General features: G+C 43.4%; 1 protein-coding gene across 7 annotated transcripts in view; it reads right to left on the bottom strand.

Moving 5' to 3' along the window:
* The window catches only part of MTMR3 (myotubularin related protein 3), a 2389252-nt gene that overhangs the window by 1369391 nt on the left and 1007124 nt on the right, over nucleotides 1-12737 (bottom strand). For all 7 annotated transcript variants that reach the window (XM_069619294.1, XM_069619290.1, XM_069619289.1 and 4 more), the window contains one exon: nucleotides 4000-4082. In XM_069619294.1, coding sequence (XP_069475395.1) covers nucleotides 4000-4082 — 83 coding nt within the window. Of the gene's footprint in view, nucleotides 1-3999; nucleotides 4083-12737 lie in introns of those variants that run through there.

Below are 12737 nucleotides of genomic sequence, written 5' to 3'. Positions count from 1 at the left end.
GCCTCGCTACACTAAGGTGTTTTCAAAATGAAGTAAGCAATAGGTGATCAAACTAGTCTATGATGAAATGCAGTTCGACTTTGTGAAAGGCCTTATTGTTGCTGTGTTAGAGAAGCACAGATATGGAATTTGATGTTTCTGTGCAGAGCAGCGATCCATTGCCACCGAACATTGCAACTGTGCCATGTCCACCAGAAGCACAGCTGGTTGTGAAGTACAAATCCTGGTTTAAATAATTGCAATACGATTGTCTTTTTGTAAATAAATGTTATTGTACAGTGTACCTGTAACCCTAACCCCTACCTTTCACCATCATAGGTGGCAAACAAGCTGGGTGTCATCTTTGAATTCTCTCTATTCACCTCATATATGTGTATGTATACATTTTTCTCATGTCTAATCTCGTGTAAATGTAAATGCTGCGCACTGTTGCGCACTGTTAACGGAGGGGAGGCTTGCATATTGCAAATAATAAAACAAACAATAAATCTCATTTTTAACTCAACTCATTTGGTACTTTATACTTTCCCTGATCTTCTGCCAAAAATTAAATGTCTCCAAAGTTATGATTCTTTGGGGCCTCAAAGCTCGCAGACAAAAGGGACAAAATTGGGGGCCTTAGAATGCGCTAAGTGGGCCGTGGCATTTGGGAGAGAAGCCAGTTCGCATTTGCACATTGTGGCACACTACATAGAGGGATTCTAAACTTCAAGTTCTCACAGATGCCTTTACTACGGGATGTTGCAAATAAAGAATGCGAAGGACAGCGGCTTTGATTTTCAGCTCGTGCCCAGAAGAGGCCCACAAGTCGCACTGGAAGTATAAGGGTCTATTGTTTTTTGACCTTGAGACAGGGACCATGCCGAAAGAACTACATTTGAAGGGGGTGCGCAATAACGTAAGAGACGATAAGGCAGAAAATTCAGAAACTAGACCGAGTTTCATTTTAGTTCAGTATACGAAAAATCGTTGTCAAGAGCACGGTCGGATTTACAGACTGCATTACGCAGAGACACAATGGAAATTTCAAATATAATGTGAGTAAATCTTTAGACGCTTTTATACCGGAATGAAGAATTAATGAATGGATGCATGAATAAATGAATGAATGAAGAGCTAGGAAAAGCAAGGAAAACGTGTTCGTAGTGGGCACATGGGCATGCAGGTCCACAGGTCTCACCGATCTCGGTCCTTGGCCCAGCCACTTTTCCCTGCACTGCCTGCCTGCACTACGGGACTGTCTCTGTATCCTTCAGCCCCTTCTCCCGGCATTTACCTTGCACTTGCCACCATCTGGCCGTATTATTTATCTTGTATTCTACTAACCATGTACAGCACTTTTACCCCCCTCTCCCCTTCCCCTTGCACGATCTGAAAGACACCTGGCCTAGTAGGATCGTTGTCTGTCTGCCCTTGTTCCCCCCCCTGCCTCGTCGCGCCTTGAAACACTTGGGCATAGGCGCGTTACAAATGCCATATCATATATCATCATTCCACACGCATGTAGACTGTCGTTTCTCATTGTGTCTTGGCCTCGATTTATTTTGTTACTTTTAGCATTGATTTTAGAGCCGAACATACTCCATTGAACTATCCTTGCAAGCAAATAGTTTCTGGTAATAAATAAAATATTTTTTTTGTTTTCATAACAGGTATTTGATCCCGTTCTTCTACTGTCATCGGTTTGAGACACCGGCAGATGGATTCTTCAATAGACACCTGCAGCTTCATGTGAACAACTGGAGCACGTTAACCATATTATGGGACGATCGCCAAGGGCCCACATGCCCTTACGCTGTACTAGTGGCTAGAAGCAACATATCAACCTTTACGCTGGACTAGTGCCTAGTTGATGGAACAGCCTTGCGGTTCAACGTGCGACAAAAGTGCCTCTTTGAACGAAAACCAACACCCTGTGTACCATAAAGGAACAGCGCGAGACTCAATAGAAACTAAGACGGATTTGGGGATACAGATAAAAGAAAATAAATGGCTTTCAGAGTTCATATGGCAATTGCTGAATATTCTATAAACATTTAATGTCAAATAAATGTACTTTACCAAATGTACTGTGTTGCTGTTTGATTTTAAAGTACAGTTTCATATTCCGAATTGTGGCGCGCTGTGTTGTGAGATGGTGTGTGTTGGTTTCCAGGTTCTGTGTGGAGTCGCGTAGAAGACGACTGGGCGCGTTTGCCTACGCAGCACAGTAACGTCACGGAGAGAGGCGGGGAATATGAATGTTTTGATAATGTCAGGCTCAGGGGCGGGGGAATTGATTTAGTGCCGCAGAAGCAGGTCAGCCAGGGCGATGCGGCAAGTGATAGGATTATCACAAAATGGCAGCTCCCTGGGTGCCCGTTTTCACGTGCGTTTAATGGATGAAAACTCGGGTAAGGTCCATAGGAAAGTTTTCTAAAATCGAGCCACTTAGGCTTAAAAAAACATGGCCGACTCGTAGGGACAATAAAACATTTTTTTTACTGGACCATGCCTTTAACGCTTGTTAAGACCACAAGCATAGATCTGAATGTACACATTTTGGGATTGGTATAAGCTCTGACTGCGGATCTGATGCTTGATCCCAGAGGTCTGCTAGATATAACTTGCCTCATCCAAAGGCGAGCATGCAAACCACATTGACACACGCTATCAGTCTGATGGGGCTCTCGAACCAACACAAGGAGATCCTGTATCAAACGAGAAAGCAGGCCACCATTCCTTGAATGTCGCTGAGCCGGTCTAGAGTGAAAAATAAATACCCTCCTCAGGTTGTAATTCCGCTGCAGTCTGAGGAAGATCACATTTTGCATCAAACTGGGTCTTCTCCTGATTTACAAATAACCCAAATCTGCGTATTAAATTCAGAACCGTAGCAAGGTCTGTCCTTACCTTTTTCATGGAGGCCGCTCTGATCATCCAATCGGCCAGATTGTGGTAAAGAACACCTGACCAACGAAAATGTGAGTAGGAATAGGTTGAGGGGGGACTGGCCCAAAACCATCCCCAGGCCCACCTGTTTTTTCTTGGGCATGGTAAAGAGCCTGTGGAAAAAAAAACATGGCCCCAGTAGGATCTGGCTTTAACAGGTCACTCAGTAGTCCAAGAGTTTTTGGAGCCAAAGTTTGTCTTACTGACGGAAATTGCCCAACCCGGTGGCAAAGGATCCAAGAACAGAGGGGCCTGCCTTTGCATAGTTAACAAGGGGCTCCGCTAATTTTAGCACAGCACCAGTGCCAAATTCAGCTTACTGCTGTCCAAAGGTGTGTGTCCCACACTAAAATGTATAATTGTCTCGAGTAATGAACCACTCCTGGACACCAAATTAAGGAGTTCAGTGTCCACTGTATATCCTAGAGTGAAAAACAAGCGCTTGCTTACTTGACGGAAATCTATAAGTTAAGTCATGTAGGTTTGGTGCAGTTCAACATCAGAATTGCCCAGAGCAATCAATGGTTGTTTTAAATCTTATATACGGTATGCAGCAGAGTATGGTGAAACAGAAATTAGTGTGAAGCATTCGAATTTTGCAAAAAAAAAAAAAAACACACACTTCCCAAAATCAAAGGTGGAAAGGAACAGTCTAGATGGGCAAAAATAACCAGTAAAACAGCGGAGCTGGGAGTGAATGACTTATAAAGGGGAAGGATCAGCGTATGAAGGATTGCAAGGCAAGGAAAGCCGCGGGTATGTTTTTATTATTTGTGTATGCTTTGATGCCTGCCAGCGGTGCACACATTTTTAAATTGTTGGGAAGGAGAGATTGTAGCACGCCATCGCACGTTGTCATTTTCTTTCTTAATTTTGAACTTTTTCAAAATGTTATTAAAAAGAGAAGAAGTTTATGGACTGACCAGAGGGTAGGGAAACTTGAAAAGAAATTATTTGGGGACTGTTTCTGATGCAGAATCGTTATTCTCTGCTTATTAGCCTTCACCTCAGACAATGCATGCTCCTCTCCTGGACCCCATTAAATTACAAACCAGTCCTCGCACTCACCTGATTACTTTGCAGTCTTTGCAGGTCAAATGGAGCTGAAATATATCACGGCATTCAACAGACTCTATAAGTTGCAAAGGAACCTGCAATTAAGAAAAGACAGTTCAGTACCTTCTTTCCAATTATGATTAAAAGCAGTGGTGTGAAACACAAAATGAGGGGCCCTGCTGAGGGAGGCCCGCTCAAGCTCTTCGAAGAAGCGTATTCTGCGCCACAGACTCTCAGGCCGGCCTGAGCCACCACTCATGCCTAATGATTAGGATTATCATGCTGCTGCAGTGGTGAGATGTGGACTGCACAAGGTGAACGATGTAAGGTTTTGAATCAAATCTTACATCTTATACCCAACATAGAAGCAAAGGGGGTGGTGCCTAGACCCTGGCACCCAAATGTTAGAGCCAAATTCTGTGCAGCCTATACAATTATTATGCACGTGGTAGTAGCAGAGGCATCTTTTGGTGCCAGTGGTTCGGTAGGCTACTCAGGGGGCAGTGGCATTGTAAAATATTCAAGGTCAGTGGCAGCAGGCGAATATCTTTAGTGCTGGGGCATTAACATTTTCCACAAATCCGCCAAGCAAGTATAGAGAGAGCGCCTTAAGTAATGTAGGTGAAATAAGGTGTTTCTCGCAAGAACATTTGTATAATTATCTGATGAAACTGTGCATTTTACAGCATATCTATTTTAGAAAAATTGGGTTAAAAAGTCATACAATTGAATTTATTTCTAGGGTAACGCATACAGAAATCTAGCAGAGGTCATGTAACCAATAGTGCACAGGAGCATTTGATATTTTCGTGATGCCTACTTCACAACATAAGTCAGCATTGCCATTGTAAGTCATTTTTAGGCAACTGCGTCCACAATATATCGCAGGATTGCCAGTGTAAATCATTCCATAAAGCCAAGTCCATTAGAAATGCCAGCATTCCTAGTGTATAGCACTTAGATATTGTGACCAAAAGCTATGTTATCATGGTCACTGTTAATAAATTATGAAGCTGCGAACCTAATCTAGATTTGTATCGTACCCTGTAAATCATTTTGATGAAGCTGCAGCCACAATCCATTCAAACATTCTCAACATAGGAAATTGAATCATGTTGCACTAACATTGTAAGCCAGCATTTTCACTATCATTAACTTCCATGATACAGCCCCCTGCTGCAGAAAACGCATGGATGCATTTTGCACACCCACACGTCAGCCCCACACACAAACATCACTCACACAATAAATCAGAAGCAAGAAGAAACGACATGTACAGTCTTGAACTTCGCTGGTGCAGGAAGGAACCAGAAGACAGGCCTTCTCGGTCTATGCCCTCAGACCGAAGAAACTCCACCCCGTCAACATCAGATACGCCACCTGGCTTTTGCATTTCAGGTTTGAGCTCAAGACTCTACTCTTAAAGGAATGATTAACTCTAATGCCTAGAGGCACACACCTTCCACTCTGTCGAAACTGGCACTGGGTGATCTGCTCGCAGCCATTTCCTCTCCTTGTTACTTGTAGATCACTTGGTAACAAATTGCTCGCCTTTCCTCTCCCCGATTATCAGCTGCCCGTCACCTTGTACTGATCCCTTGCGATCTGCTTCCCTCAACGTGTACTTGCCACATGACTTGTAAAGCGGTCCATTGCTTCCCGAAGATAGGACGGCGCTTAATGCCCAAATAATAATCATGAAACATTGCAAACGTTTATTTTGGGTCCCTTAGCGTGATCTAGGGTGCCTGCTTTGTATCCAGTGTGCATATTGTAAATACATTTCTCTGGTTCAGTTTGTGAATAAATTGCTGTTTATAAATAAAATACTCTCTCAATATATAAAGAATTTAATAAGTGAGTAAATCTCCCTCTTTCTGTAAATAAATCTCCTATGGGGAAGAGTAGGGTATAAACGGCACAATAGTTTCTGACTGCTTTGCAGAACATCAAAGAGTGTTTTTGGAACATAAAAATTGACATAGATTTTTATATTTAACACCTACATCTGGGATGTTGCAAGCATGCAACTATTTTGAGTACACAATGCAGTGGGCCTGGTTTTCATTTGTCATAATACCCTAGCAAAATGTCTACAAAATATGAGTAATTTACACAAGCTTGGATACACTTGTCATTTGAGTGTGAGGTTTGTGCAGAGCAGAACATGAATTCTCTTTACTTCAACAACCCTTCCAATAGATCACCTGGACTGGTTTCATTCTTCATTTAGAAAAACTGAGTCATGGATTCCAGAGTTTGACACAACATCATTAAGGGCATAAACACAGTTAGGAAAGATTTTTCTTTTTGTAACTTTCCCTCTGTTGACATCAATGGAAAACCAGCTTTTTGCCCATGTATTGGAACTGCACCTGACTTTGGAGGCAAATAAAGCCTTTTTAGCTTAACTTACCTGCTCATCTCATTTGTTTTGGGGACTCGGGTCAACCCATAAGGTTACAAGTGCAGGGGGGACTATGTCCCCCTTTCAGGTTTTCCTGTACCATGCTCCACCTAACAGAGTGTTGCAGGGTTACTTAGTATCCTTTTCTCTGACATTTTACATTCCTTTTTGAAGTGCCTAGGACAAACTGGTGTCAGTGAACCTTGCTTTACTTATTCTTCTGGCACACTAATTTTCACCATCTCCCCCACTCCCCCCCACGATTCCAATTGGAGTACCATAAAATCAAATGGCTTCCACATGCAGTCTTGTACGTTGGCATTCTTCCCAGGTCTGAAACTCCCATATAAGGACACATCCTTTAGCAGGCTGTGGCATGGACTCCCCGCCTAAGTGCTTTGCTGATGTTGAAGAATTTATGATGCGCTGAAACCTGGCAGACAAATGCATTTGGGCGCAGATGATCCGCGTGGTATAGAATCCAGATATTATCTTACACTACAAACTAGAGGCAGCAAGGAACGGTCTTGAAATAATCCCTTATAAAAACAAGAAGCATTTTAACCTTTTGCAGGACTGAAAAAATGTCAGTAAAGGTACGAAGTTCCAGAGGAAGAGAGTTCCAAAGTCGACGGCCATTAAATGCAAAATGCTGGTCCCCTCCTGAAACGCAACTGGAAGGAGGAATCCGAAGTAGAAGCTTATCAGCAGATCTAAGCGTTCGGTTGGGATGGAACCAATGAAGCTTCTGGGCTAAATATGGTAGGGCAAGCCCATGAAGACATTTGAAAAACAAGCAAATAATGTTTTACTTCATTCTTTCATTCACTGGAAGCCAGTGAAGGGACTTACATAGCTGTAAAATGTGAGTGGATTTAGAAACTTTCAAAAGTAACTTTACTGCTGCATTCTGGGCATTCTGCAGTCTCGTCATTGTTTCTGGGGGGCAGCCTGCCAGGAGGCCATTACCATAGTCCAGGTGAGAGTTGACTAATGCTCCTCCTACCATTTTGATGAATACATAGCATGGTCATATCAGAACTGGTGGAAATGTGGGTAAGGACTGTCTGGTCAAAATCAACATCCCAGTCAGGGGAGGTCTGTTGCTGGGCAGATGGCTGTCTATGACTAGACATCCCTTACCTGTTTGAATGGTGTAGCTCGTTTCCATATGTGGTCTGCAGCAATCATCCGGCTCAGATTATGGATAAGGGAAGCTGTGCACTACTGAAGCTAATAATCTGAAAAAGTGAAGCCTGTATCGAAGACATGAAAGATTGATGCTACTGACAACCAGTAAAGTAGTAAAATTATTTTGCATCAGTGCAAACTAGTTTCCAATCTACCAATTAAGCCCTTCTTTCCTGCAACCAGAGAAGACTCTTACTGGACCTCCCTCCCCTGGACTGGTGGGATCAAACAGTTCTACAGCCTGCACCAGCAGCCTTCCTTCAGTGCACGTCGGAAGTGTGCTGGGACTAACCAGTGGGCTGGATCCCACTGAAAAGAGGAAAGCAACATTAAATTATTAAGATATTATCCATACACTCAATCGTGTAGGTTTTGTGTTCTATATACCTGCTAGTGTATGTCAGTACAGGGACTCCATGAGTAGGTTCTTTATTAATTAGGTACGGCTTTTGAGCAGAGGGACTGGATTCCCATTAGGGATAGTGTATTTCCAATATGTAAAGTATGGAAGGTTTTTCCTATACAGAACCAACTACGGATGCAGTCAGTGGACCCTTGTTTTTCGAGGGGCTGCAGACAGAAGGCAATGTTCAAAGTAAAATGGGCAGTGATAGCCTGGCATTACATCACATAGGCATTGAGCACTTTGCCATAGCATGGACAACACATTTTAGAAAATAAGTCTTTAGATCTATATGTGAAAAACTAGATAGCAACCTTAGAGGCAGGCGGGCCACAGTCATTCAACATCGACTATGGAGTGCTCATACAAGCAAAGGGTTTTAGATGTTTAATATAAAAAAAACATTGAAAAGTGACTATAATATGAAGTGAACGCTCAATAGTCACATTCTATAACTTTGCACATTAGTAGAAGTATTTGTTTTACGTTTGTATCACCACTTATTATACAAGTTTTATAACACTTTTTGTAGTATGAGTGTGTAAGAAGAACAAGTATGTATGGTATGTCAACAGTAGAATTTACACGCATGTACCGTTTATAACACTAGAACAGTGTAATAAATCAATTCTTTAAACATGAATGTTACTGCAGTGCATTACTAATTAATACACACTGTGCAGTGCTGGACTAGAAACAAGGTATTCCTACGTAGGCAAGTTTGCCCTGATTGGAGGCAAGCAAAGAGGAAAGCAACAGTAAATTATTAAGATATTATCCACTCATGAGTGTAGGTTTTGTGTGGTGGGCAGATGTGGAGCAAGTGGCCGTCTATGATTAGGCATCCCTTACCTTTTTGAATGGTGTAGCTCCTTACCATAGGTGGTCTGCAGAACCCCACTCCCCTGCCCAGATAATGGATAAGAGGAGCAGTGCCCCCACTGAAGCTAAGAATCTGAATCGAAGACATGGAAGACTGCTTGTACTGACAATCAGCATTACCAATAGTATTACAAATGTTCTGCATCAGTGAAAAACAGTTTCCAAGCCATCTACCAGTGAAGCCCTTCTGTCTTTTCTGCAACCAGAGAAGACTGACTGGATCTTCTTCCCCTGGACTGGTGGGAGGAAACAGTTCTACACCCTGCACCAGCAGCCTTCCTTCAGTGCACATCGGAAGTGTCCCGGGACCAACCACTGGGCTGGATTCCACTGAAAAGTACTTTCGGCTGCTATGGTCACTGTCCCAAGCTTAAGCACCATGCATTGTGGACTAAGATCATTGCGGCTGCTCTGCTGAATGAGCAGAACCTGGCAGGAGCCTGTTCTTTACCGCCGCCATGAACCAAGACTTATGACCACTGACCAGGGATACTTCACTGTTGCACTTCGTCTGCCATGTCCAAAAGGTCTCCTCATTGTTCGTAGGAGGTATTGTGACTGCTGTCCAAAGCATTCTGACATTTTTAGCTTCAGGTATGTCATAGCGGTCACAGAACCGGAGTTTGTAACCACTGTTTTCATGTATTTGCCCCAGCTCTTATAAGAACCACAGGTGTGGTTACCCAGAAAATCGGGGCAAGGGAAGTGAGTCTACTTGCCACTCCCTGTGCCCCTCCCCCGCCAAAGGGATTAGTTTGGTCGGCACAGATTCCACCCCCTAAACAATTTACTTACCTGGCTGTTATCAGTGGAGTTTAGAATACCCATTTGGGATGCCCTAGAGAGGGGGGCCAGAGAGTACCCCCTTAACTGACCTTACATATTATTCCAAAATGTACTTTTAAAATACATTTCTTACCAACTTGTTGACTTTGCCAAAGCTTGAGCAGAGAAACTATTGAGACTTCAACCCCCCCTTTCAGTTACGTACCTGTTACTTAACTTTTGAGACACTGGAGCCACTTATCTGATTGGGAAGAATTAATAAAGTAAGATGCCCGATTTATAATTTTAAAACAGGGTGTTTGATATATTTTTTGATTCGCTCTTCCTTTTTTTTCCTCCACTTTACAGTGTATCTGCATTGCTTGACTGAATTGCCTTTAATGTGTTTTAGTGTGAAGTGTATCTCATGTAGATTACCAACTGTACGAGCCTCATCGCGAGTTGGGCTGTAGCCCTTAAATGCAGTGGTAACCGTATTACCGCCGCATTTAAGGGCTGGCCCTATCACGAGTTGGGCGCTAAATGGGCAGTTTTACCTCCAGCCTTTCCCTGGAGGTGATAATTCCATGTTTTCGGCTGTATTACCGCTGGCTGTATTAGCCCGCATAATTAGCGCTGAAAATGCCCCATTGAATCCAACGGACCGAATGGGGAACAGGGATTTACTGTTAATACCCAACCCATGATCTGGCAGTAGTACCGCTGGAAAGGTCGGTGCTAGGGCTATTACAGTCGGGTGGTATTGCAGCCCAACTCGTGAAGGCCCTATATGTGATTGATCCTCACCAAACTTTGCAAAAATAAGTATATGGGCCACTCTGCATTTTTTCCCAAAGTTGGTGAGGTTTGGTAGGGGGGGTCCAAAAACGTATTTTTTCCCATAGACTGAATGGGGGAAAACTTTGCGCACGGCTACAGGCCAAACCGCTGGATGGATTTTCACCAAATTTGCGGCAGGGGCTTGGCCCGAAAGCGTGCTTTTTTAAATTTGGTGACAATCCGTGCAGTACTTTTCTTTAAAATGACCAAAAAGTAGGTCTGAAAAGATTAGGGATATCTATGTCCGCTCCGCGGTCACACTTCCATGTTCGCTCTGCGGACAAGATACCGATTGGCTAAGCGGCTGGCGTCATGACCGCGGACACACAACGTCTCTGCCGATTGGCTGCAGTGAGCCATGTTCTGCGTCAGATTGTTTGGATGCGCCCGACACCTTGGATCCGCCGACAGTGCAGCGGCGACCAGCAGCAAAATGCTATTTCGAAAACTGTTTTGCTGTGTCAGAGTGCTTGGGGAGGTTCAGACAGTAAGAGATGGGTGAAAAACTACTTGTTCAGGCGGTAGGTGTTAATGATGTATTCCCTATGCCTGCCTTGTTCGGAATGTTTGTAAGTACAGAAAATGAGGGGTGCCATAAGGGTAGTATTTCAGTCCGTGCTGTACGCAGGCAACTTGAAAATGTTCTAAGGACACGAATGGTGTTAGTGAACTTTGAAATTGAGTACATGCCGTAATTAAATTATTTAATTCTTTGGGTGTGCTATTGATGTGTACGCAACCATGGGGCTAGAGTCTTGGATGCATTGCCGTAGGCCGAAGGCCATACTTCCAAGACTGTAGGCCCTGGCCACAACCACTGCAGCATGTCACAGCAATGGATACAATGGTATTGCTTATTGATCAGATGGTTGTGGGGAGTGTGTAGAGTCTTGGGTGCATGGCCAAAGACCATGCACCCAAGAACAAAGTTATAAGCACTGGAGGTATAAGACACTGCACACCCATACATTGATCTGTGGACATACAGATAGGAGTCTAGCCTCTGGCCACAACCACTGCAGCATACCACACCTATAGATACACCCGTAGTACCGCACATCACTCAGGTGGTTGTGGGGAGGGGCTGCAGTCTTGGGTGCATGGCCAAAGGCCATGCACCCAAGAACAAACTTATAAGCTCTAAAACTATAAGCCAACATGGGTTTTATACAGTGCAGTGGTTGTGGGCAGGACGTAGACTTTTGGATGCATGGCTGTAGGCCATACACCCAAGAGTGTAGACCCTGCCCACAACCACTGCAGCATATCACATTCATACATCACACCCATACATTCGATTATGTATCTGGTATGTGTGGGCAGGGCCTAGAGTCCTGGGTACAAATTGATTACATGCTACAGTAATGTTCCATTCTATGGGTGTGCTAATGATTTATAAGCGACCATGAGTGTAATATGCTGCGGTGGTTGTGGCCAGGATCTAGAGTCTTGTGTGCATGGCCGCAGGCCGTAGGCCATACTTCCAAGACTGTAGGCCCTGGCCACAACCACCACAGCATGAGGCCATGCACCCAACACTGAAGTCATAAGCAGTGAGGTTATAAGTGAACATGGGTGTGCTGTGGTGCGGTGGTTGTGTGCACAACCTAGCGTCTTAGGTGCATGGCTGCAGACCATGCACCCAAGAGTAAGCTTATAAGTAGTGAAATTACAAGCACCATGGTTTTGATATGCTGCGATGGTTGTGGGTAGGCCCTATAGTCTTGGTTGCTTGGCCGTAGGGTGTAGGTGGTAGGTTATACATCCAAGACGCTAGGCCCAGCCTACAGCCACTGCACCATATTACTCCCATAGATTAGACGTGTAGATTCAAATATGTATGGCATGACTGTAATTATACTTACTGTTTACTTTGTTCAGAATCCATATATTTCTTACACGACTTTAGTACTTGGCGGAAATATCCTTTTTTAATTTCTGTGATAAAAGAAAAAAGCATTTTAGAGTTTGTATTTTATGAATACTTATTACATTGTATAGTTTACAAACCAGTGTACTGTGCATTTTGCTCAGTTTCTGTGTTTGTTTTTCAAATCCTTGGGTCTGGGGGAAAACAAATCCTTGTCGGATTAAAAAAAAAAAACTTTGCTATGCTACAAACTATTTCTTTGTTTTCTTTGAGTGTTTCCTTGTTCTTTCTAATTTATGTTATGTCTGTTGCATTGTTGCAGATTTTTAACAACAGTTGGATACCTGTTGGTGTATTCTAACTGTGCATTTGTTGGTACGGATCTGTGGTAT

This window comes from Ambystoma mexicanum, chromosome 10 (genome assembly GCF_040938575.1).
Source record: "Ambystoma mexicanum isolate Mex_15411 chromosome 10, UKY_AmexF1_1, whole genome shotgun sequence".
Lineage (NCBI taxonomy): Eukaryota > Metazoa > Chordata > Amphibia > Caudata > Ambystomatidae > Ambystoma > Ambystoma mexicanum.
This window is presented reverse-complemented; position numbering and strand designations above follow the sequence as displayed.